The sequence below is a fragment of the Vipera berus genome (assembly GCF_964194415.1).
Source record: "Vipera berus genome assembly, chromosome: 9".
NCBI lineage: Eukaryota > Metazoa > Chordata > Lepidosauria > Squamata > Viperidae > Vipera > Vipera berus.
The window spans coordinates 20,069,297-20,096,643 of record NC_138212.1 but is presented as its reverse complement, the minus strand read 5'-3'; the positions used below and the strand labels follow the sequence as shown (position 1 = coordinate 20,096,643).

Below are 27,347 nucleotides of genomic sequence, written 5' to 3'. Positions count from 1 at the left end.
AGATTATCCAGTGCTGGATGAAGGGGTTTACTGACCTGGCACAACACCTAAAAAGGCCTCTTGGTCTGAGGACCTTGCATATCTGCTGACGTCCCTGCTTTTGTCACCCTTCACTCTCAAAGATTTAATCGTGTCACCCCTGAAACCCAGCATGTAGAATGTAACCCCAGACGCCTCTCTCAGTTGCCAGGACCACCGGAAAACACGACATTCCCTTTTCTCTCTTACAATTCTGAGAATCCCTTCTGCCCAACCATTTTTGATGGGGATAAATAAGGTATCTCCAACTCTTCAGCTCATTGACCACTTTCATGAAGTTTCAGAGTGTTCACTGGATTCCCAAACATTTATTACACGGAAATAATGTAATAAATACTATTTTAATCACACCATGAATAACAGCAGATAATAGATACCAACTATGATGTCATAAGAATTTGTAATATTTAAAATATGAAAAATATAAGATTTCACATATCTGTTAATGTCATTAATAGGAAGGATGAAGCTGGTGAGTGTCAAAAGGGTGGGTGATACTTCACTGGAGACTGGTGATTTTTAACCCTACATCACCGCACTCTTCCAGATTCAATCTATTCCTATTGACTTCCAGCCCCCTTTTGACCCCCAGCCATTTATTGAACACTTAAGATAGTCCCGTGGACTTTTGGGCATCAAAATCGACCATTTTGGGGGACCCTGGGATAAATGTGTGACTTAGAACCAACCACATTCCTATCTCCTTCTCCTTAATGGACTTGCTTTTTCATTTTATAACTTACCTCTGATTTTCTTCCATCCTGGAGGAAACAAGAAGGAGGTCCTCTCCCTCTCCTTAAAGGCAGATCTTAGGTTTGAGGTCTCTTGCTAAGTTATGTAGCTCTTTACAAATCTCATAGTTTATCCGTTGTAAACATTTGCTTCTCTCACCCTGCCAGTTGGTTTGCTTTTGGGTGTCTCAACCAGATGCATTCATTTTGCTTTTCTCTCTCTCTCTCTCTCCACAGGCTACCCTGGGTCCTCCTGGCTTGAAGGTATGTTTCTCCTTTTTCTCGATCATCTCAGCTGCTTGAGGCACCTGGATCCCATCGTTCTCCTGAGTTGCTTTTTCTAGCCCATGCAAAAATCTGACCACCTTCCCCAAAGCTGCTATTAGCCATGGTTGCACAGTGGTTAGAATGCAGTATTGCAGGCTAATTCTGCTGACTGCAGCAATTTGATTATCACCAGGTCAAGGTTGACTCAGCCTTCCATCCTTCCAAAGTTCTCATAAAATGAGGACCCAGTTTGTTTGGGGCAATATGCTGAGTCTGTAAACTGCTTAGAGAGGGCTGTGAAGCCCTGCAAAGTGGTATATAAGTCTCAGTGGTATTGCTATTTTCCATTTTCTTTTCTGACTGTCTCTGATTAGATTTTGTTTCTTTACAAAATATATAACTTCCATTTACATCAAACAGTTCCAAAACTGTTGCGGATTGGTTCCAAAATCAATAATGTTTCCCAAGAGTTTAAAATAGATTAAAATGCTTTCTCCAGCTTTAATAAACCTATTGTATCACCATTATTGCTAATCTTGCAGATCTTACAGGCACACATACATAATTTAACAATACTTTTGTGTATTTACAGTAATTTCAAGAGGGGGTGGATTGTGTGTCCTAGTCACTAATGCTGTTTGATATACCCATAAACATTGTTGCTGCCATTGTTAGAACATCTGCTAAGTGTCCAGTCAATCTTCAGGGCAGCAGCTCACATCAGCATGGGTAGAAACCCTTATTCTCTGCTCATTGGATGGGGGTTTCCTCCCACCATTGCATCTCCTTCCTTCTCCAGCATATCTGCCCAATTCTCCTCTTCTTCCTTGCTGCCGATCCCACTTTCCCTATTCAGGTATCAGGGAAAGGTGAAGGAAGTGTGGTCACGTGATCACAAGGACATCCTAAGACCATTGACCAAAGGATGGAATTGCCACAGCTCAGTGCTGAGACCCAGTTTGAGGGAGGACCAGTTCTGGACAGCTTCAAAAGGGAATTCTACAGAGAGCTGTCCTGAGGCTGACATTTTCTTAAGCTTTGCCTCTTTTCCCTGCAGGGTGGCAAAGGCGAACGGGGATCTCCAGGAATCTATGGATCCAAAGGAGAAAAAGGCGATCGTGTAAGTAGTCCCTTTCTTAAGCTTCCTGGGATGCCTGTCCGCTTTCAGGTTTCAATGTCCTGAGGTAGGATCTGGGGAATGAAGCCTATTTTATTTATCTATTTATTTATTTTTCACGTATCTGAATTGCCCATGTACCTCAAAGAGGGATGCTGGCTTACGAGATTTGGAACATTCAACTACTGCAGGAGAGGTCTCGGGGCTGGGAAATAAATGAAAGCATCTCACAAATTTAACTCATGATGAGCAGTGGAATATTTCGGGATCAGTCTTGTCTCGAAGAAAGATGGCTAGCCTTTCAATATTGCATTTTCGGAAAAAGAGGCTCAAACGGCCTCTCAGTGTCTCCACTTTAATGGGTTCATTAATATTTATTGGAAAGGAAAGGAAAGGAAAGGAAAGGAAAGGAAAGGAAAGGAAAGGAAAGGAAAGGAAAGGAAAGGAAAGGAAAGGAAAGGAAAGGAAAGGAAAGGAAAGAAGGAAGGAAGGAAGGAAGGAAGGAAGGAAGGAAGGAAGGAAGGAAGGAAGGAAGGAAGGAAGGAAGGAAGGAAGGGAAAAGGAAGGAAGGAAAGAGAGAAAGAAATATACTGTCCACTTCACCAGTACAGCAATTCTGGATGGCTTACTAATGATACAAAGATAAACATAATTAAAAGAGTTATATAAAAACTAAAACAAAGGGGATGGGTGGCATGGGGGGAGGTCTTCTTACCCTGCCAACCACATCCAGCAAAGAGAGGGCTCTTAGGGGCCCCATGCCCAAACCAGGTTTTGAGGCCCTTCCCGAAGGCCAAGAGGGTGGAAGCAGATCTCGCCTCCACGAATAGAATGTTCCACAGGACAGGGGCCAGAATGGAAAAGGCCTTCTCCTTGACCCCACCAACTGAGATTCCTTAGCAGGCAGGATCTCTTCCGTTGGCGCTAGTCAGGCAGGCTAATCCCATTGGGTTGAGGTGGCCTCTGCAAATATCCCAGACCCCAGCCATAAAGGGCCCTAATGGTAATGACTAACGCCTTGAAGCGAACTGGTAACCAGTGCAGTTTGTACAATTAATAAATGAGCTGTAGGTTCCTTGGTGCTCTCTGAGCTTGGCTGTTTTCTTGCAGATGTTTTTTTTACCCAACTAGCTAACTTCGTAAGTGCAATATGTATTAGCTTGTTTGTCTGAGTTGGTAGTTCTTTGATTGGGGTATTATTTACTTCTTGATTGTAGGAAATTGTGGCCAAGATGGGTGGCAAACAAATGTAATCAACAAGTAAATAAATAAAATAAAATCTTGGTGTTAATCTCTGCTCATATGGGTGTTGATTGCTGGCGAAGAGATGCTTTGGTCTTTTTTGTTTCCTGAAGTAACAACAAAAAAGCAGCCTAATCAAGGAACCACTAAGGCCAGGCTCACCCAATCTGACAGGGCAAGCCGCTTGTATATTAAATGAGAGCAAACCCCACTCCTTTTAGCACTGATGATGTTACCTAAGTCTGAAAGAAAACAAACGAGCTCATAGAGCATCAGGTAAAGGTAAAAGGTAAAGGTTCCCCTGCACTTGTGTGCTAGTCGTTTCCGACTCTAGGGGCCGGTGCTCATCTCCGTTTCAAAGCCAAAGAGCCAGCGCTTGTCCGAGGACGTCTCCATGATCATGTGGCCGGCATGACTAGACGCCAAAGGCGCACGGAACACTGTTACCTTCCCACCGTAGTGGTCCCTATTTTTCTACTTGCATTTTTATGTGCTTTCAAACTGCTAGGTTGGCAGAAGCTGGGACAAGTAACAGGCGCTCGCTCTGTTACGTGGCACTGGGGATTCGACCCGCCAAACTGCCGACCTTCTGATCGACAAGCTCAGCGTCCTAACCCACTGAGCCACCGCGTCCCTTATCATAGAGCACAATTCATTCCTGAGCTACAAATATGCTCTTCCATTAATAAATGAGCACTAGGCTTTTAGCTTATTTCCTTCCCAAAATTTTGTACATTAATTTCTTACCGCCTTGACCATACGTTTATTAAAGAATTTATCAATGAATCTTTCTTTCTGAATTGACCTGTGCTTTAAATGGCTTGACAACTGTCCTCTGATGTGTCCTACGATCACTTTATCTTCTGATCTCCCTTTAGGGTGCTGACTGTGTCCGGATCTCACCTGAAGCTCCATTACAGGTGAGGCCCTTTGTCTCCAAGGAGACTCATGAGAACTTGCCATCTTCTCCTCCTCTTTTCCTTCTGTATCTACGTTGCCATCCTAACCCTTCCTTGTTTGTTTTTCAAGTGTGCTGAAGGCCCCAAAGGGGAGAAGGGAGACCGAGGAGAAAAGGTAGGTCTGCCTTTACCAAAATATGAGAAAACCAAACAAAACCAAAAAAAAAAATGTTTTATTTAAGCCTCTCCCTGTTCTTTCTCTTCGCCTTTAACAGGCCTCTGATTTTCACACAAATCCCTCTCTGCATTCCAACAGATTTAACTCAGGAAGGATTTGGTCAATATTGGCTTAAGATATTACAATTTACTTTTGAAACATACTCTGCTTGTAAAGCAAGCCTTAACTTGGGGGAAAGTATGAGGAAGAAAATCCCAAACATTCTCTGGGTGATGTTGGCCCAGACATACCTATAAAGATCAGCAGCTCTGAAAAATGGGCTGCAGAATATCGATTCTGTGGAACATGTGATGTTCCAGGAAGGGGAAAATGGAGTTGTTTCGAATGAAGCACTGGCACAGGAGACGAAGCCTTCAGATTGGCCACGTTGCCTTCTGGGACTGCTTCCTCCTAGGGTTTTTTGTTGTTTTGTCTTTTTTCTTGTCTCCTTTTTTCCCCCACTTAACCTAGCAACATCCATGGCTATGTTCACACAAAATGCCTATCATGTAATCACTGACTACCTTGAACTGTAAGCTATACTACCCAAAAAGGCTGCTGTCATATAACACAGTAAGAGTGTTTCACCCCCTCCCCCTCCCCCACACACAAACACAAAAGCAACCAAAGTTAATCAAGGTAACTTGCAGAATGAAGGAATATCCAGCTTTGAAACTGACTTCATAACAACCGTTGTGCGAACAGGACTTGTTTGCATGTTCTTTGACTCTCTCATACATATCCCTGCTTATCCAGGACCCCTGAAGCCTGTTTGTCTCTTTCACAACAGTCTAGATGTCCTTTATTCACCCCAAAAGCCTTTAGGAAGAATGACAGAGGGAATGATTAAAGACTTCCGGTGGCTGCGCGGCGCCGGAGACAGCCTTCCCGGGCTGCCCGCGGCTCAGCTGAGTAATTTTCACCCGAAACAGCGCCGATCAGCTGTTCGGGTGAATTTGAAGCCCCCTCCTCGGGAGAAGAGGAGGTGGTGAGGCCCCAGGTAGGGGTTGAGTTCTCCGGGGCCGCCTGAGCTTGTTGCTTGGGCGGCTGAAGGATCGAACTCCCCCGTAGCCTGGGTCGCTCCCAGCTGGCCAGCGTCTCTGCTCCGGATTTTTTGGAGCAGAGCCAGGCGTTTGCGACCACCCCTGCCTGAAGGAAGGACTATGGAATAAAAGGAGCAGGCAGAGCGGTACAAGAGGAAAGGATGAAGAGGATTATTATATTTTACTCTCGAGCTTGATGGACTTTTTTAAACTTAAAGTGAAAGTGCGTCACAAGTGGAAGTAAAAGATGGCGGCTAAACCTCCCTCAAAAACTCTTCGGAGTGCTGGAACTTCTCCGACGTAACAATCATCATTGCAGGCGTTGCATCCTCCTGATGTATTGACACCGAAGGATCTACAAGATGCTCTTGAAAAACATGCTCAGGTAATTCTGGAATCAATGGGTGATAAATTTGCACGGATGGAGGAGAAATTGGAGAAATTGGAGGAGAGAATGGAAGAGAGGATGGAACAGAAGTTCAGTGTGATGAAGGCAGACATTTTGTCTTCAGTGTATAAAGTGGCTGAATGTGTGGAAGACCTGGATGAAAAAGTGGAAGATTTGACTCAAAAGAATGCCATATTAGAAGCAAAAGTATTGGAGAATGAAGATTTAAGAGACAAAATGGACAGAGAATTGAGTCTTGCTCAATATTACCAGATGCAGTTTGCTGTTAGAATCAGAGGCTTAAAAGAGAATATTAAGGAAGATCTAAAGCAGCTGATTTCTGAGGCTCTGGAAGTGGTATTGAATCAGCCAGCATCTGAAATAAAGGGAGGCATGGATAAAGTGTTTCGTGTGAATTCATGGATTGCTAGACAGAGAAATCTGCCTAGAGATGTGGTGGTTTATTTTGTAAAGAGGGAAATTAGAGATGAAGTTATACAAGCTGCCTATGATTCTAAAGTTGTGATTGCTGATCAAGAAGTTTTGGTTCTAAAAGAAATTCCTCCAAAGATTTTAAGGAGAAGGAAGGATTTTACATTTCTTGTGCAAGAGCTCAAACAACGAGATATAAGGTTCAGATGGGAGATCCCAGTTGGGTTGATGGTGATGCATGAAGGTAAAAGGTACCGTTTGGTTACTGTGATGCAGGCGCGTGATTTTTATAATAACGTTTTAAAAGCAACCCCATTATTACTTTTGGAAGCTGCAAAGAGATCTGGAGAAGGAGAACATCAAGAGGTTGAAGATGGACAGACGGAGGAGAACGGTGCTGGAGGAGATCAAGCTACAACTTCTTTGGATGATCTTAGAGAGCAGAGGGTGACGCGTGCTGCTTTAAAATGATTAAAAAATAAAAAAATAAAAGAATAAGATCAGCAGATGCCTATGGAACTTTCACAACGTACTTATAGCCAAGCAGTGGGAGGAGCACGGCCTAAAAAAGATAGTCCTATCAGAGCAGCGCTTTAAGAGCTTTGGGATGATATGCATGACAACTAAATTTTTAACTTGGAACGTTAATGGACTAAATTCACCACAGAAGAGGAAGAAAGTTTTTCAATATTTAAAACAATTCAAGATAGATGTTATATGTTTGCAAGAAACGTATATTAGGGTTGTGGATCAAAAGTATTTACTGAACTCAAGGTTGGGTACGCGATTTGTTGCTTCTGCAATGAATAAGAAAAATGGAGTGGTTGTTTATGTTAAAAGTGCTTTAACAGCAGACTTAATTGAAGCAGATAAGCATGGAAGATACGTTATGATAGAGCTGCTGCTAGAAGGCAAAAAGACGCTTTTAGTTGGATTATATGCTCCTAATCAACAACAAGCTGACTTTTTTAGTTTACTTTATACAAAGCTTACCCAGTTGGATTATAAATCTGTTATTTTTATGGGGGATTGGAATGGTGTTTTGGATGTACAGATGGATAAGGCTGGAGCTTTTAAGCGCGTCCCAAGTCATGCTAGATTGCCTAAATCTTTTTTTTTTTTAATGAAGATTTTATATTAATAGTGTTTGTAGTTATTCTATATGAGCTAGAGAGTGATAGATTTTAGAGTTTACGGTTGTTAGCATGTGGTTGTTTATGATTCTTTTTTTTCTGTTTTTTATACCTTGTACTTAGCTCTGGGAAGTCGGGGGGGGGGAGGGGGGGAGGGGTAAGGAGGGAGGGATAGGGGAGGGGTAGGGGGGTTTGTTAAAGATAAAATGTATGATAAAACTTTTTAATAAAAAAAAAAAAGAAAGGAGACATAACTTGTCCTTGGTGAAGCAGTGGGCTAATGCCTCCTTAAGTAACACCAGCTGCCTGCAATTAGTGCAGGTTCGAGTCCCACCAGGCTCAAGGTTGACTCAGCCTTCCATCCTTCCAAGGTAGGTAAAATGAGGACCCAGATTGTTGGGGGCAATTAAGCTGACTTTGTAATAATGCCGCTTGGGGTGTGTGTGAAAGCCCTAATAAGCAGGCATATACATAGAATGAAGGCTACTGCTAAGCTTGTAAGCCGCCCTGAGTCTTCGGAGAAGGGCGGGATATAAATGGAATTAAAATAAATAAATAAATAATAACTTTGTCCAGTGCTGTTGAACAAAGGGCCCTCCTAAAGGGAGACCTTTTGATCTGTCCCCATTAGTCTAATCTGATGAAGCCCCAAAAACAATAATATTTATAATTTGCTCTATACCAGAGAGCCAACTAGGAGCCCATTGAGGTAGTCTAGACAGGAAGCACCAACCATGAATGCTAACACTACCCTTATTGTAAAGTTACTGTCAAATGACCAGCTAGTGAATCCAAGAAAGGAACTGTTTTCAATACTTTTATTGAAAACACTACACTGGAACAGAACAAGCAAAACCAGCTCTGAATTTCCTGCTCAAAGGTCCACATAATTAAACTTTAATTCCCCCTTTGGCCATCCCTTTCAGTTCATTGCAATGTCCAATCACATACACTCCTTTTGTTATGCCTGGATCAGTCAAACACCTGCACAGTGTGACCTTGAAGGGAGGAGCAGGGTCTCATGATCTTCAGACCAATTCTTGGCATTCTATTCCCAACCCAATTGAACCACCCCCCTCCCGATTGTTGTCAAGGTTGAGATCAGAGAAGAAACTGGGTGGAAAGCTAATCACTCTTCACAGTTACATTACAGACTCTTGCAAATCTGAATGTATGTCTCCCCACCTTACTTTTACTCTCCCCATAACTAGGGAGAGTCCCATCTGAGACCTTATCACTTTGTTTATTACAATATTGTCTAAGCTGTGGCTCTTTCTCCTGTCTCCCAAGGTCATTTCCAAACACCATTACACCAACTTTGGATTAGATGAAAAAAAATAAAACAGGACTGAGCTGGATTAAATTAGGATGAGAGACCACAATAAAAGCCACCATTATAAGCTGGACTTGAAGTTGCAAAGACATTGGGAAAGAAGATAATGACAACACGCTTATGCATTATTTCTAAAAATACCAATACCAACCGGAAAAGTCAATAAAATTAGCAGGGGTCAATTCAGTTCAAAGGAAATTAAACTTGACCTATTCTGGGACTTGCTATCATTTTGAGGGACAGAATCTTTTATAGCATCTTTACTTGGTATGTGCTTCTATCCAAGTGTAGGCAAGTATATACATTATAGCCGTATAATAAGGTTATGTCAAAAAACCAGCCATGGCCGGGATAAATACAATTTCAAATGACACAACCGCAAGGGTCTGCTGTGATTTCAATTGTTTAGGAATAGAGTGACAAGGCCAGGATTGAAAGAGCAACATCAAAGTTGTGTAAAGGAAGAATTAATCACACCAAGGGTGTGAGTGCATGTGAAAAGTCAAGGTGTCAGGCGCACCCACACAATCAAAGCCCCAACAGCTTTCTTTGTGGACACATTAAAAAGGGATGGGACTTCCATTGCAAAATTGCAGCTTGTCATCTTGATTTTGGTGACCTTTTCTTTCAGCTGCCCCAGATACCTCAGTCTAAATTACTGCTATCTCTGTTGCCATATAAAGTGATGCAACCTTGATCTAGAAAAGTGATGGAGGGCTCAATGTTGTCAAATTACCATCATCTCAAAGAGAGAGGTTTTTTATTGACCCAGAGGGCAGGATCTCTAGACCAAGACCAAAGCTATCAAAATGAAACCCCCCCCCAAAAAAAGAAAGGTGGTTCAGAAGAATATTTCTTACAGTTCCATCTATCAGGCTACTGCGTGTTGTAGAAAGTTTCTCATTCTTTGCTGGAGGTTTTCAAACTGTGAACTCTTCAAAGAAAACCAGGCTAGGAAACCAAAGTCAGGCAGGCCAATACTGCTTTTATTATAAAGTTATAGAATCTTGGAGGTGTGGATGCACTTCCCCACTCCTTCCCTTTAGCTTTGTGAGAAACAGGGAAGGTCTCGTCTGGGGCACTGTCTCAGGTTATAGTTCTACTTTGAGCTCTTTTATCAGATCACCGTCCTGGCTACCGTTCTTTCTCTTGACTCTCAGAGTCATTCCTTTTGCCCATTACATCAACAGATGCTGGATGGTTAACCGTGTCGGAGACTCTGCAGATTCTGCAACAAGCAGGGGGTTGGATTTGATAACCTCTCAATTCCCTTCCAACCCTATGATTCTTTGCATCCTTAGAAAAACGTCACTTGGCAGGTTCCTTTGCATCTGAATCCATATTTAGCACTCTTGCTTCAACCTGGCTTCAGCGGGACAACATCTGTCAAGTGCAATCTCAACAGTTGCCTCAGCTAGTAAACTTCCTGTGACCTTGCTAACCCTGGGCAGAGCCTTGTGGCCATCTGCTTAACCCATCTCATCTTCCATTTTGCAGAGATGCTGAGGCTTTCCCCTTCTCCAAGTTAATTGGAACTAAGACCAGGGAGACAGCTCACTGCACACAGCCAAAGTTTATATTGTGAATGATAAATATTTAGTTTCACTAATCCAGAGCCAGGCCTATGAAGACATTGTAGCTCCTCTCTTGAACTGGCCAAATGTCTCCTGCTTCATGTGCACAAAAGCCAACCTACAAATGTAACAAAATAAAAAAATTGGATGGTTGTTACAAAACAATATTGTTTAGCTGACTTTCCCTTACCTTCTGCTCTGGTCATCATCTCCTCGTTCCTTAGGATCTCTTCCTCTTTCACATCTCCTTTTCTTCTCCCCACTGCACCAAACCATTGGAAGCAACAGTTCCACTTAGATGATTGAGTAGCCAGAGTCTACTCTGGGGTACTAGACTTCCCATTTTAACAAAATTCCGAAGAAGCTAGAAGGATAATAAGGATGATCAGGAAACTGGATGTCAAGCCAAGCTTGTGGCAATTAAATGTTTATCTTTGAAAGAAGAAACTCGGTGTGTCTCTCTTGGTTTTTGGAACTTGACACATTGTCACCATTACCTTCAGAAGCCTCCTTAAATTTCATGCATTTGAAGAAATGGTTAAGACTGAAACTGAGCTGAAGAGATCATATGCAATCCAATATACCACTCACTGATGGTCAACCCCCAGACCACTAAGAAGAGAAAACGTATGCAGGTCTATCAAGTAGAAAAATATTTATCAGGAATGTAATGTTGGCTGTTGGCCAGCTCTGAAAGTTCAACTTTTTCTATCATGTCCTTTCAATGAGTGAAATTTTGTTTCTGAAAACTCTACATATTTCATACCATAGCTTCTCTGGACACATTAATACATTGGATATATCTGAGGGAACACCTGCTGCCAGCATCAAGCTCCCTTCGTCCAGCGCGCTCCCACAGGGAGGGTCTTCTTAGGGTGCCGCCGGTAAAAGATTGCCGGCGGACGACACCCAGGGATAGGGCCTTCTCAGTGGGCGTGCCTGCCCTTTGGAACCAGCTGCCCACGGAGCTTAGGACCGCCCCTGACCTCCGTTCATTCCGCCGGGACCTGAAGACCTGGCTCTTCGAGCTCTCTGGCCCAGGCTGAGAATTTTTAATTTTTAATTTTAACTGGGGTTTTTATTTTCTCTCAGGGTTTCATTTAATCTTTTTTTAATTGTTTTAACTTTTGTTTGAATTTTCTTTTAAATACCCTGTAAACCGCCCTGAGTCCTTCGGGAAAGGGCGGTATATAAATCTAAATAAATAAATAAATAAATAAATAAATATGTTCCAAATAACACATTTGTAAATCCCCGAACCAGCATTCTTTTCCAATTTGGTGTCCTTTAGTTATGGTGGATTTTGAATCCCAGATCATAAACCAACACTTCTGGATAGTGGCTGTTTTAGGGATATAAAATTAATTGTTCATGATAACTGGTTCTTAAGTTTTAGTATAGTTTAGACGAGCACGTTGGCTGGGAAATTCTGGGAATTGAGGTCCACACAGCTTAATGCTGCCAAGGATGAGAAACACTGGTTTAGACTATAAATTTCTACATTGCTAATTAATGAATACTTTTTTTGTTTCCAGGGGCTTCAAGGATTGATTGGAGGTCTCGGGCAGAAAGTAAGTTTTTATGCAAAGATTCAGTTCAGGGATTGAATTAAAAGGGGATGCAACTGAGCCAGTATTCAGAAACCGATGTGACATGATTCAAAACCAAAAGAGCCTTGGTGGAGCAGTGGGCTAATGCCTCCTTAAGTAACACCAGCTGCCTGCAATTAGTGCAGATTCGAGTCCCACCAGGCTCAAGGTTGACTCAGCCTTCCATCCTTCCGAGGTAGGTAAAATGAGGACCCAGATTGTTGGGGGCAATTAAGCTGACTTTGTAATAATGCCGCTTGGGGTGTGTGTGAAAGCCCTAATAAGCAGGCATATACATAGAATGAAGGCTACTGCTAAGCTTGTAAGCAGCCCTGAGTCTTCGGAGAAGGGCGGGATATAAATGGAATTAAAATAATAATAAAAAAAAATAAAACCGAATCAAGATAGACTTCCTAAATTGATTCAAAGCATCTGATTGGATAGAATTGACAAATCCTAGCTTTGGAGAATAAAGTGGTTGGTTCATGGAAAGGTGGTCCACCTAATTGTTTCCCTCACATTTCAAGCTAGGAAATTATTATTTTCTTAATACATGATTACGGAAGTATGTTGTGATTAAGAATAGTAGTTCCCTGTTCAGTTAAGAAGCCCTAACACCAATTGGGAAAATAGCAGATCAATGAACTAGAGTCAGTGATGAAATTGTAGGTTTAGAAAAACTTAAATTGTGGCTGAAATACACTGAATTGCCTACTAAATCCTGTCATTCTTGGTCATTTTCTGCAGGGACAAAAGGGCGAGAAAGGTGACTTAGGACTTCAAGGAAAATCAGGCGCCCCTGGGCGAGATGTAAGTTCCACAACAGGCATCTTTCTCTTTGGTCACATCTCTGTTGCTGCTTTCCCCTTGATTCCTGTATTAGATGATGTTCAAGTGATTCCCTCAGAATTACATCAATATTCAAACACCATTTTTCCTAGGATCAGGATTTCACCTCTTTGTAACTTTGAGGAATGGGGTAGAGACAGGTTTTTGTTTAGTTTCAATATTTATGTTTAACAGCTGTTCAACTATTTTGCTATCCTGTACAGATAGAAATAGATATAGGTACAGTAGTTGCATTTGAGGTCAAACCATTGCATGACTTGAGAACAGTGTCCAAACTAAACCATATTCCACTAATAAGTAAGAAATGTGTGCCAGGTTCAGCCAATCCAAAGGCTTAATATTCCTGGCCAAGAACAATTTCTGTCTTGCTTCCTACTCTTGTCCTAACTTGAGGGAGAGTTGAGCATATTCAGGCTTAAGTAAACCTCTTCTTATCCTCAGCCTATAGAGTAACAGTAACAATATAACAAAGTTGGAAGGTTCCTTGGAGGTCTTCTAGTCCAACCACCTGCTCAAGCAGGAGACCCTATACCATTTCAGATAAATGGTTGTGCAATCTCTTCTTAAAAACCTCCAGTGTTAGGGCGCCCACAACGTCTGGAGGCAAGTCGTTCCACTGATCAATTGTTCTCACTGTCATGAAATTTCTCCTTAATTCTAGGTTGCTTCTCTCATTGATTAGTCACCATCTAATTACTTTAGTTTCAGAGTCCATCTTTGAGGAAGCTGATCGTGAATTGCATGAAGTGTAAGGAAAGCTCCTCTTCTAACAAAGCCTGTTTTTTGCTATTTTCTAGGGCCGACCTGGAGAGCTATGCATAGTAGGGCCCAAAGGCCAAAAGGTATTTATTAATTTATTTCATTTAATTTATATGCCACCCATCTCATTGTTATGTATTGTGCTAGTTGAAGACAGGGATGGGGTGGGGGTGGGGAATTCTTCTGATAGATAAACTTGACTAATGGCTGTATTTTTACATTAGGGTGATCCAGGTTTCGTTGGTCCCGAAGGGCTTGCTGGAGAACCAGGACCTCCAGGGTTGCCAGGCCCACCTGGAATTGGCCTTCCAGGAAAACCAGTAAGGATTATTTTCTGACTTAACCACTACTACTCTTCTTGGAAAATAATCATCTGTAAAAATGGAGCCTCCTTCAAATTAAGTTTAATCTCTGATGGTCTCATAGACATATCTATGTACTTTTCTTGGGAACAGTAACTTGTCTTTGCCTTCTTCTCTTTTCTCATCACAGTCTAGTGTACAGCCCTGATATTCCCATAAACCAATCTGGTGTAGTGGTTAAAGTGCTGGCCCAGAAACTAGGAGATGGGGAGTTCTAGTCCCAACTTAGGCATGAAAGCCAGCTGGGTGACATTGGGTCAATCACCAGGAGATTCTGATCTCTAGTCCCAACTTAGGTATGAAAGTCTACTGGGTGAATTTGAGCCGGTCCCTTTCTCTCAGCCCAACCCACTTCATAAGATGGTTGTTAGGGAGAACATAGGAGTAGGAAGGAGTATTAGGAATGTTCACTGCCTTGAATTATTTATAAAGTAATAGATGTGGGATAAAAACCTAATAAATAAATAAGAATCTCCCATCTACAGTAAATATTAACCAAGTTCAACCTTGTTTGCCTTCTATGCACAAACTAGGTCAGCCAGATACTGCCACCTGCTGATACTTTCTCTACTAGTGCATTAAACCTGTAATTCAGAGAAGACCTAAATTACTTAAGAGTTGATGGGAACACCATGAAGAGGTGTTCTACTTTTACTGCTGGGCTTATTTTTCCAATTCAAGAAAATGGATGGAGGTTGAGGTAAAAGCAGATAAATTGCAGTAAGAGAGGTGAGGGCATTTAACCCTTCTCCACTTCATCATTCTTCTGGCCTAAATATCTCATTTCCCCAAACTGCTATTTCATCCTTTCAAAGGAGATATATGTTCCTGGAGACTGGTTTTAGGTTGAGAAAATGTGGGCCTAGACTAAATTCAAAGAACTTTGAATCCAACAAGAAGATTCCATAAATAAGTCTCCCTGATCACATCAAAATATTGCTTTAGCTCTGGGGAAACGTTTCAATTTTTGTAAAGGATTTATCAAGATTCATTTTGGTGCTCCTAAAGAGAGAATGATAAACATGGCTTGATGATGATGATGGTGGTGGTGGTAGTATGATGGTGATTATGAAGACACCTATGTTTGTGATGATAATGATGAGGATGAGGATTTTCTTGGGAAAATCTAGCCATAAGGGATAGGTGACTGTTTTTGACTGAGCAGGAGTCGTTGTCCACCAGTTACATCCAATCAGATCTTAGACTTTTCTCCTCCTCTTGCAGTGGTTCCCTCTTAGGAGACCTCTTTCTCTCTCAGCACCAATTTCCAACTGTCTGTGGGTGACAGATGATTGTTCACCTTCTTTGCATTTGTGCTCTTCCTTTAGCTAATTCCTCCAGATGGAGCGGGAATCTTCCAGCCCTTTAATCCTGAAAGTGATAGGGATGCTTCAGATAAAAATCCATCCTAAAATGAAGTCAGAGGTGGACTGGGCTGGAGATTTAAAATACGGAGTCAGTTCATTGCCTTTTCCTGTATTAACTTTATTGGCTGGTAGATAGGTACGAGCTCATGTTTATTGTTTTTGACCAAGGTACATTTATTTTGAGTTTTGTTACAATTTCAGTTACCTGTGATAGAGTTTTGATTTTCCTGTGATGGACAGACAGGCTAATATCTGGGGACAGATGTTTTATTGCAGTTGCTTCTTCCAATCCATGCACTGTTTGTAGCATCCCTTTGAATGGTTCACCACTATTCCAGAAGTCATCATACTGATAAAATACCTATGGAGCATAAGTCTAGACTTTCTTGTCAGGTTGTGTTTCCTTTCATTAATAGTGCTTTTGATGGCTCATCTTTGAACAACTTTAACCATTTGGTTTTCATTTCAGGGTGATCCTGGTGGGCCCCCAGGTTTGACAGGAGAGAAGGTATGTTATGAACCTTTAAAAGCTTTGTGATCTCCAATGGTTCTAATCTTGAAATGAACATCATGTCTTTTGTTCTTAACAGTGTTACTACTGGGCTAAACTTCATTGCCATCAATTTTGTTCTCTATTTCTAGGGGAGTTCAGGACCTCCAGGGGACAGTGGATCTCCTGGAAAGCCAGTAAGTTCTTTCTCCAGCATACAAATCAATGAACTAAAAACCACAATATATAAGGAGCTTCTAGTTGTCATTGACTTCCAAGCTCTTGTTTGGGCTGTCTTATCCAAGTCATGGGACCACAGAAAGATACTTGGGAAGCTGGATTATCCACTGATGAGTTTATCTTAAAATAGACATCTTCAGCCTGCTTCCCTTCTGTTGTGGTTATGGTCTTCCATGGCTTGAGATACCTATCATCAAGCAGAATCAAGAGTTTTCTAGCTGTAGGGAATTAGCTAAAAAGAAGGCCTCCTGTCTTAAAGAATTTCATGATGGCAAATGAATTCCTCTATGAGTTTTCAGCAATGTAGTCCCCATTCTGTTGGCAGAATAAATACTCCCAGATATTTGAAGCAGGAGATCTGCTCAGTCTTGTGGCCATCTATCCCCCAGGAGTGGCTCTTGGGCTTTTTGGGCAAATGCCATGATTTTGGTTTTCTGATAATTAACTACTAGTGGACTTCCATGCAGTGCTGTGTTAATGTTCTCAATGTTCTTTAAGAGTGTTCTGAAAAGTATTGCTGCTTTGTCTACATAGATGTAGAACAAAGATGTGTCCTCCAGAAAGTTTGGTGGGGTGAAAGTTCAGATTGAGGACATGGCCCACCGTGGAGTTGATATAAAAATTGAGGACATTATGCAGTCTTGCTTTAGGCCTGTCTCAGTTTGAATGGCTATTTAAACAGAAGAAAGGCAAAGAAATGAAACAATAAGGGAAAAAGGGGGGAAAAAACTAGAGAGAGAGCTGCTTTCATTTTGCTGTGATTTGGAAAAAAGGAGACAGATCTTTCTTTTTCTCTGTCTCTCCCTTTGTTGGTTTCTTTCTCACTTTCTTTTTCATTTTTTCCTTCCTTCCTTCCTTCCTTCTTTCCTTCCTTCCTTCCTTCCTTCCTTCCTTCCTTCCTTCCTTCCTTCCTTCCTTCCTTCCTTCCTTCCTTCCCTTTTCTTTTCTTTTCTTTTCTTTTCTTTTCTTTTCCTTTCTTATACACATATATAAATATATACACATTTTACACAACCATTTCAGTAATGGCTAACCATTTTTTTCCTAAATCTGGAACTATTTCATCTGTATTTGCTTTCCCTTTTGGAGAAACGTACGTCCCAAAGTCCCCAGTGCGCACCGAATGTGCAAATTTACATAGCATATGCAATTTCCCTCCCTATGTTTACTTCTGACATATTTTTCCTATGAAAGAAAGGCATATAAATGCTAGTTGCGTCCTGTTAGTTGGTGTTCTGAGTATGGGTCCTCTAGTCCGCTTATCCTTGGGAAGCAGTCCAACTTCACTGCTGGCTATTTTCACGTTCCATTGTGAACACTGCAATCTTAGAAAAACTTGATTTGAATCCTTGTCAGCTCTCATTCCTTTTGTTTAGTGTCTAGAACAACAGATTTTGTGGAAAATGGGAAGCATTTGCTACCCCCTCCCCATCGTTCCTTTTGTTAAATTTTGTTTTTATGCCTTTGGTCTCTCTCTCTCTCTCTCTCTCTCTCTCTCTCTCTCTCTCTCTCTCTCTCTCTCTCTCTGTGTGTGTGTGTGTGTGTGTGTGTGTGCGCGTGTGTGTGTCCTAATGTCATAAAAATGGACTTTTTGCAAAGGCTACTTTACATCCCCAATGCATATGAATCTAAAATATATTGGCCCTGCTAATATTTTGTGACTCTGGATGATAAAGAGGCCATCAGGTTATTTGGGTGAAAGAGTGGCAGAAAGTGAGAAAATGTTCTTCTGATATTGCTTTCCAACAATGAAGCTCACTGGGCCTTTGGCTTCAATATATCTGGCAAAGAAATTACAAACACTTTCCCTCGCACACCATTCTGCTGTTGGTTCTTACATGCCTAATTCTGACATCTTAATACGTCATGGAGGACAGTAATGTAATGAAAGTTTTCTGTGTGTTTTCAAATAAACCTTTAATGTAGAATTAGGTGAATCCCTGAGGGGGGGGGGTCCTTTGATGAGGTTGGAGGAGAAAAAGAAGGCAGGGAGGGAAGGAAAATAAGGGAGAAAGTTTCACTTCTTTCTCTTTCCTACACACTTTACTTGATTTCACCCCAAACATCTACTCAGAGTAAGCTGGCTTCCAAACAACTAGGGCTGCGATCTTCTCTCTTATTCTGGGCTGTGGACTCACCTTCAGAAGTGAGTTTCTCACAAAAATGAAGCACTATTAACAAACATCAACTTGAAAGACAGTGGCACCTGGAGACAACTCAAGGAAGTAGTAATTATCCATCCTTACTCGTGAGCTTCCTGATCAGAAAAAGCTAAAGCATTCTTCTATCTGGGTTGAGCAGCCCAGGTTTTTGCCTCTTGGTGGTAGTGAGACCAGAGTTGATCAGGAGAGAAAAAGAGTTAGCAAGCAAACAGCATTAGATATTACTGGCCTCCTTTACAGAAACCTTTCTCAAACCTGATGCATATGTCTCAATTCCATTTGGCTGGAATTTAAGAGGATCAATCCACCACATCTAACAGTTCGTTAAGTTGTTGAGGATGCCCTTGCAGCAAACATCCATGGAACAGGTAAAACCTTCCCCACCTGGTCTTTGGAGGCAGCCCCAAAATTGGGCAGGGTGTATGTGTTTGAGCTGTTTTGGGCCATGTTGGTGGATCAGTGGGCTCATGCCTCCTTAAGTAACACCAGCTGCCTGCAATTAGTGCAGGTTCGAGTCCCACCAGGCTCAAGGTTGACTCAGCCTTTCATCCTTCCAAGGTAGGTAAAATGAGGACCCAGATTGTTGGGGGCAATAAGCTGACTTTGTAAAAATGCTGCTTGGGGGGGGGGCAAAGCCCTAATAAGCAGGCATATACATAGAATGAAGGCTATTGCTAAGCACATTTATTTGTGCTTCTTAGATTGTAAGCCACCCTGAGTCTTCGGAGAAGGGCGGGATAGAAATGGGATAAAAAAACAAAACAAAAAAACGTAGAGGTCAGCCACCCTCCACCTACTGTATGCTCTGGGGAACAGGACAGACGCCAAAAGAGTCAGCACCATCTTATTCTATCCCCAACCCTACTTTTCTCTGGGTTGAGAAAACTTTGTCTTCTCTTGAGGTAAAGTTCCTCTGAACTCAACGGGACGGTCTTTGGGGGCGAGTGAGGAAGTGGTGAGACTTCAAGTAGGTTCAAGAAAGCACATTGTCACAGTTCTGATACCTCTGTACACATGCCGGATAGCTAGGAGATGGTCTTATTAGCATTTTATCGGCAAAATTAAACCATTCCCCTTTTCTCTGCAGGGCAAACCAGGGACCTCAGGCCTGAAAGGTGAAAAGGTAAGTATAAAGAAATCAGGATCAAGGCAGAGTTTCAGAGGGGTTAGAGGTTGGAGGATGCTAGGATGGATTATAGTTTTTCCTAGTACTTTGGGGGATTCGGCTGGGGTTTCCTTTACCTAGTGTTGTTAATTTCTGGTTCCTTTGTGTTCTTCGTGTTCAATGCATCTTTATGCTTTCCCAACAGGGCGATCCATGTGAAGTTTGCCCTACTATCACTGATGGAAATCAAATTGGCCTTCCTGGGAATCCAGGAGCCAAGGGGGAACCTGGACCGCCTGGGAAACCCGGCAAATCAGTGAGTCCACTTCACGGATTGCTTTGTTCTTATGAGTTCATGGTGGAGAAGCCATCCAGATGCTCTTGGAAAAGGGGAATTTGCTGGACTGATTAGCTCGTGGGAATGACTTCTGAAGCCTTCCATGGATTCTCCTTTCTTTTCCTTTTTGCAGGACAAACCTGGGCCTCCAGGAACGAAAGGCAACAGGGTAAGTGTGGGATTCAGCTCCTGCGGGGGAAAGAGAAAGGGAAGATTATAGGCATAGTTCTATGGTTCACACAAGATCCATGATGGCACAGTGATTTGAATGCAGTATGGCAGGCAAATCCTTCCCACAGCCTGCAGTTCGATCCTGATGGGCTCAAGGTTGATTCAGCCTTCCATCCTTTTGAGGTCAGTAAAATGAGGAGCCAGATTGTTGGGGGCAATAGGCTGACTCTGTAAACTTCTCAGAGAGGGCTGAAAAGCACTGTCAAGCAGTATACAAGTCTAAGTACTATTGCTATCTGCAAAATGAAACCCCCAGATTTAGCCTCTTCTCTTTGGTAGTTCCAGTTTTTAAAAATAGGGTGTAGCTAATCCTAGGCTAGACCAGATCAGACCTTTGACTCCAATTTAGGTTGAGAGATGGATTGAGTTATTGGATATTCCAATGAGTTATTGAATATTCCAATGGGTACTTATCAAAATCCACCTTCTCAGCCCAAGGCACAAAATGGAAGTCTTGTTCATATATTTTGTAAATTATAATACACATTTTCAATTTAAAAACAGTACATTAGGGGAAAATCTGCCTAAAATGCATATATTTAGTAACAAATGCATCAGTAGGCCTTATACTAGAGAAAAGAATTCCATTTATGTATCTAAGTAAAAAAGTCATGATAGGTGGCAGAGGTCACTATCTCTGGGTGCAACGTGGCATATAAAAAATGTGTATGGAATTTAAAAGGAGCAAAGAGTAGCAAGCAGGAATTGACAAATATAGCTAAATATATTTATGTATTTGTGTGTGTGTGTTTGAAACAAAGAGAAAGGTACAAATTAATAGTTCAGAAGAAAAGGGGTGGGCTGATCTTGTGATATGTAAATAATGAATGGATATGGGGAATTTACTGATGTACATTTTAGCCTTTATGCTTAATTATGAATGGGAGAGCTAAAAAGGATGTCAGTTGGTATGAATTAGTGGCATTTTGGTGATTATGGATGCATATGAAAGTAAAAATCGATAGACTGCTGATCAGTGCATTTTATGCTCCAGTGAATAGTAATAGTGGAAGAATTGGAGATGTCTTTTGAGGGAAAATTGTCCAACGTTCTGAATGTATATAACCCAGGACAGATAAATATTCATTTTAGTGATTTGTTTGGATGACCGGGAATGAGATATGAGAGAACAGGAAAAAGTGATTGTGCCATTAGGAGACCCAATAATGAAGGAGTAAGGTGAATGTTTGGTGAGCAGAGACATGGCTCTTAGTTTCAAAGAAATGGTTTAAGTTTAAATCTCCATGCATACACTTGGCATAGGAAGAACTGTAAATCTAAAGCAATGGCTGATTTCATTTTTTTAAAATGGTTATTTGTTGATTAGACAGAAAGAAAGAAAAATAAGTGCTACAGAACCCAGAAGAAAGTAATATGCTGTTGTATATTAATATTTACCTAGATCCAAAGATTAAATCTTGATCACAGAGAAGAATATTTATACTGTTCTCATTACTTAGTTAGTGAATAAATGGCATTTGACAGTGTGGCTCTACAACAGAACAAAGACATCACATATGCCCTATTCCTACTTTGAAGAATTTCACATTAATTCAAAATCGCATTCATATCTTCAAACCATATTTATTTCCCCAAAGCCTTGCTAAAAGTACTTAGGGCTATGAGACCAGACTAGAAGAATCATATGGGAAAAACTTCTCTCATGTATAAGTGTCCCCTCTGTTGTTTTATATGTTCTGTACTATTAACAGCCAATCCTTTCTAAATATTTTCTGAGATGCTGAAGAAATATGGAAAAAATATTTTGCTGAACTAGGTCATTTCTGCAGCAATGACTCACAGCGTCTTCCATTACGGCCATGTGATGTCTCACTTAACAATTTTAGGTGTTCCCTTTAATGTGGCAAAATAATAATAATAATAACTTATTACTTCTTTATTTAAAACATTTATACAGCTGCCCATCTTACTCTGGATGCCTCCCAATCAAAAGTTTAAACTTAGAAACCATAAGAAAAGTATAAAATTTAAACACATTAAAAACAACATGTCTCACTTCATGACTGCACTGCGTAACGATGAATTTTCTGATCCCTGTTGTGAGGACTACCTGTAAGAATTAAGGAGAGGTAAAGGGCATATTCTTGACCAATTCCATAAAATATGTTGGCAGGCCTGATGCTATGTGCAGAGTCTGTGAGAAATTCTCTTCCTGACTACTTGGGCATTACTTATTAATTAAGATAACAGCTGCCTCCAGTTCACAAGGGAGCCCCCCCACACCGAAAAGGCTCCTGACTTGGCAACTTGCATGATGGAATGGATTCTAAAATGAAAGCAAGCCAATTGCTAGATTCGCTGGAAATTTCTCCTGTCCCCTTTCAATAAATCCTGTTAAACTCGGGGAGAATCTACTTTCTGTTCAGGAGGGTTGCCAAGAGCTTCACGACAGATGAGGCAATAATTCCATGTGCAATATTTATGTATTTATTTGTCAAATTTATGTAGCCGCCCATCTCACAAACAAGTGGCACTGGACAGCCTACAACAGCTGAAAAATTAATAACTAGTAAAACTATTATCATTGTAATTGTTTTATAAAAGCATTTAAAAACTATCAATGACAAAGCGGAAAAGGAAAAAAAATATTAGGTGAAGATACATATGTTAGTAATAACTAATAATACCACTGGCACTGACACATTCACCATCCCTCAGTTGCAAAAGATAGGTTTACTGGGAACAATTTACATCCTTCAATGATATCTATAATCCATCAAACATCCAGATCTGCCTGTGCCAGGAACTTGCGAAGGACTCAATAGGTTGATAAAAATGCCAGATCCAGTCTGAATATCTGGCTGACTGTACAATGAACAATGATTAATAATAATTAAGAAGTCACTAGTCCCTGGGGTACCCAGGCCTGATGGCACATCCAGACTTTGAGGGACCTTTTGAAGGTCAAAAGTGATGATGCAAGCCTCATTTTGAAGTAAGGATATTCCCATAAAGCAGGTACCACAGCAGATAAAGACTTGGCAACTGTAACTCCATGGCCAACTCTCTGGTCAATAAAACCCTCTGTGCTGGATTTGGTGGGATGGGCAGATGTCGTTGTGGAGAGGTGATCGTTCAGATAATCTGATCCTATACCACGCAGGGCTTTTAAAGTCCAGTTTGGTCTAGTCGTTAAGGTATCAGGTTAGAAAGCAGGAGGCAGTGAGTGCTAGTTTTGCTTTAGCCATGAAAGCCAGATGGATGACTTGGGCCAGTCATTTTCTCAGCCCAACTCATCTACAGGGGTTGTTGTTGTGGGGTGGGGGGGAATAGGAGTGGGAAGGTGTGTTGAATATGTTCACCATCTTGAGTTATTTGTAAAAATAATAAAAGGCAGGATACCAATAGATAAATAGATAAAAATAAAAACCAGCACCTTGAATTGGACCTGGAAGCAAACTGGTAACCAATGCAGCTGGAGGAACAGAGGTGTAACTTATTCTGCTCAAAACACATAACTGCCCTTGTCACTAAATTTAGCATCAGATGAAGTTCCAGATACTCTTCAAGGGCAGACCGATGTGCACATTACAGTAGTCCAACTGAGAGGTGAACAGGCCATAGGTGATCATGAGTAGAACATCTCGATTTAGGAAAGAACTCAACTGGTACACAATATGAAGCTCCTATTCATGACTGTCATGACTGGTGACCTTCTGACAAGCAAAACAAATGAGGAAGCCAGATTCACTTAACAATGTGTTACTAACCACTGCAGTTATTCTCTTAAAACAAGTGGCAAGAAAGGTTGTAAAATGGGGTAGTATATAGGTGTATAAAACTCACTTAACAAATGCCTCAGTTAGCAGCAGAAATTTTGGGCTCAGGTATGGTCGCATGTCGACAGCTATCTTGAAACGTACAATGTGCAGTACAATGTTGCTGCCATTTCAGCCAAGAAGCCAATTATTTAGCAGGTTGTTTAGTTCGTTGCCAGTCTCGTTGCTCTATGTAATTCAGTCAGTATTCTATATTAAGCCCATAAAGAAAAATTAAGTTCCAATATAGCCAACATAAAAGGTTTATAAAATTTGATATAGATTGTTTTGATATGTGGTCAAGAGTTCCTTAACTTTAATCTCCAAATTTTCTTTTTTCTTTCTTTTTCCATGAAGCACTTGCGTTCATAAGTCCATAAATATATGCCTTAAAATATTCCAAACAACCATTACATTCCCAATTAAAAAAAACTTCAAAATACTGTTTAATCTATTTTAGTAAAAAATATCTTTAATAATGAGGTTCTATCTAAAATACATAATGTTGCTGGAGGATGATCAGATATTTCAGTAGAATCAATATTGCATTTATCCATCCAATTAGCTGAGGATCAAAATAGTAAAAATTAATCAAGTTGGGAACAAGTCTAAAGTGGAATTTAAAAAAAAGAATATTCTTACTGTGAAGGATTTAATACCTGGCATACACTTACAAAGAAAAGAAAGAAAAAAAGAAAATTAAACTCCAGCATATAAGATTGTAACATTAAATGAATAAGAGGTCAATTTAGCTGAGCTATATAATGATGTGAGAAAGGTTCTTATTAAAATCTTTATCTATAATTATCTGATCTCACCAGTAAACTAAAAATATATTACAATACCTATATACTACAATGGGTGGTCCTTAGTAGTGCCGTAATAATTAATAGATGCAGTGTGATTAATACAACCTTTGTCCATCGATATTTTTAAAAAATCCTTCTTGTTTACTACAAAGTTTGAAAATTTCATAATCGACACTATAGCATTTCTGTCAAATTTTGAATTCCACTAGTATATGATTGACTCTTTCTCTAGCTAAACAATCTCTATTGTCTAAACAATATGCTTATTGACTTACATATTAAACTTACATGTTTAATAGAAACAACCTAATCAGCCCACAAGCAGTGTGGCAGAAAATAGGGAAGCTGGGAAAAGAATGGAAGAGAGGTTAGGCAAACATAAACCATTGAGACATAGAAGGTAAAGTTAGTCCTTGACTTATGACCATAATGGAGCCTGCCCATCATGGTTGTAAGTCATGACAGTTGTATGCTTTTACGAGTTTTGCGCTGTTAAGTAAATGGAATGGTTCTAAAGCAGCTACTGCAGTCACTAAGGTCAGGGGTGGGCAACCTTGGCTCTTTTATGACTTGTGGACTTCAATACCCAGAATTCCTGAACCAGCCATGCTGACTCAGGAATTCTGGGAGTTGAAGTCCACAAGTCATAAAAGAGCCAAGGTTGCCTACCCCTGCACTAAGTGAACACTACAATTGCCAAGTGAACCAATGGTTCGCTCTGGACAGTTTTGCCAAAGATTGGAAGTAAATATTGGGGTGGTGGGGTTTTTTTCTTCAAAACCATTGTACAATGCAATTATAATACTGCAGGACACTACAAATGGCCATAAATGCAGTCCAATTGCTAAGCATCTGAAGTTCAGTCATGTGATTGCAGGAGGTGGTCACCATTGGAACGCTGAATCCAGGATTTAAGTTAGTCCCCTGATAGGTCCATCATAATTTTGACCAATCACTAAGCAACCAGTCAAGGACTACTTGTAATACATTGACAGCCTGCCTTATAAACGACAATGCCAGTCCAGATGGGAAGATACCTTGGAGAAATCATCGGAAGAGACTCCACCTTAACGTCCTCACTATAAATGAGGAAGGGATTAGGAATAGAATTAAGACTCAATATGGCAGGTGTGCTAGTCTCCTCCGTACATGGGGAAAGCTCTAAAGCAGCCAATGTGGCATATTATGAAACAGTGTCCTCTGTGTACATATCAGGGAAAGCCCAGAGACTTTCTGTATGCAACTCCATCTTCTGTTGACTCTATAAATAGTCTGCCTTTGAATTTGTAAATAGACTAAAGAGTTTCTTGTTTGCCCATTGAGAATGTAATTGTGAATGTACCTTTTGCCACACACTAAATAAATAAATAAATAAAATGAGCGCTCAGAATTCCTCTTGCAGTTTCCAGGATGCTGTGTTTACCCCAAGAGGAGTACGGATGAAACCTAAACCTTCCTGAAGTCTGCATAGTTCTTGTTTTCTCAAATTTGCCCAGCTGGATATTGCCCTTACTTGATATTAATCTTGGAAACTGCAAAAGAAATTTCCAACCTTCACTTTCTATGAGTTCATCAAGGTATGGTGTCTTCAAATTTGAAATGCTTCTTGGAACAGGGACCTGGAAGGGGTCTTCTCTTCCATCTCAGGAATGAAGTGGTCCTGAAGATAATGAAGGCCTGCACTGTGCAAGTCTTTAAAGCTGATAATTAGAAACTTAAATTGCTTTCAGAAGCAACATGATATAGATAGCCCTAGGTTTATGGCCACTCATTTAGCAACTGAAGTTACAACAGCATAAAAAAAGTGACTTATAACCAGCCCTCCCACCTATGATGGTTAAAGCATTCCCACGGTCATATGATTGTGATTTGAGTTCTTGGCAACCATCATGCATTTACAATTGTTGCAGTGTCCTCAGTCACATGCTCACCATTTGTGATGTTGCCAGAAAGCTTCCCACAAGCAAAGTTGGGTCCCTGCCCCCAGGAGGGAAGGTTGCAAGTCACAATCATGTGATGCCTTACATAACAACTGTGGCATAAAGTGTTGTGAAATCAGGTGCAATCATGTGCCTTGCTTAATGACTGCACAATTTAACAATAAATTTGGGGGTCCCAATTATCATAATTCTAGGACTACCTGTAATCTATAAGGTCCTCAAAAAAAATGGGCCATAATTGCTTGAACGTCTGCATTCTGGGCCAGATGAAGATTTCAGGTGAAAGGACATGCTTACATAGAGTAGTACTGTAGTCAGTACTAGAAAAAACTAATAGCTGTGATTTACATTTTTCTGTATATAATAATATAACAATGGCTTATACTTGGAAATTTAAAAAAGGACTGAAGACTTGATTTTGATTGCTCAAGACCAAACTATTCAAGTTAATGCAATCAAGGCCAGAATGGAAAAAATCATCAAATGATTCAAAGTGCAGATTGTGCAAAGAGGAAAAAGAGACAGTGGATCATGTATTTACCTCTTCCGAGACTGTTGCACAAACTGATTAGAAACAACGACATAAACACAGTTGCCAAAATGATTTATTGTGGCATATATAAAAATTATCATGTTCCAGTAATGAAAAATTGGTAGGAATCTCGAGTTCAAAAAAGTAGTTGAAAATGAGCACATTAAAATATTGTGAGATTTCCAAATATAAACTGATTAAAACTTGGCTCAAAACACCCCAGATTTAACCATGGTTGAAAAGAGGAAAATGCAGACAATTGATGTGGCAACACCAGGATAGGATAGGATAGGATAGGATAGGATAGGATAGGATAGGATAGGATAGGATAGGATAGGATAGGATAGGATAGGTTAGGATAGGATAGGATAGGATAGGATA

The 27,347-nt window shown here is 40.7% G+C and overlaps 1 protein-coding gene across 1 annotated transcript in view; it reads left to right on the top strand.

Annotated features, from left to right (window-relative positions):
- Positions 1-502: 502 nt before the first annotated feature.
- COL16A1 (collagen type XVI alpha 1 chain) overlaps positions 503-27,347 on the top strand; it is a gene marked incomplete at its 5' end in the record, with an annotated part of 120,300 nt that continues 93,455 nt past the window's right edge. Inside the window, 13 exons of the mRNA XM_081334861.1 lie at positions 503-511; positions 2,095-2,157; positions 4,275-4,316; positions 4,426-4,470; positions 11,951-11,986; positions 12,752-12,814; positions 13,651-13,695; positions 13,837-13,932; positions 15,811-15,849; positions 15,984-16,028; positions 19,321-19,356; positions 19,544-19,654; positions 19,809-19,844. Coding sequence (XP_081190987.1) covers positions 503-511; positions 2,095-2,157; positions 4,275-4,316; positions 4,426-4,470; positions 11,951-11,986; positions 12,752-12,814; positions 13,651-13,695; positions 13,837-13,932; positions 15,811-15,849; positions 15,984-16,028; positions 19,321-19,356; positions 19,544-19,654; positions 19,809-19,844 — 666 coding nt within the window. The remainder of the gene's footprint in view (positions 512-2,094; positions 2,158-4,274; positions 4,317-4,425; positions 4,471-11,950; positions 11,987-12,751; positions 12,815-13,650; positions 13,696-13,836; positions 13,933-15,810; positions 15,850-15,983; positions 16,029-19,320; positions 19,357-19,543; positions 19,655-19,808; positions 19,845-27,347) is intronic.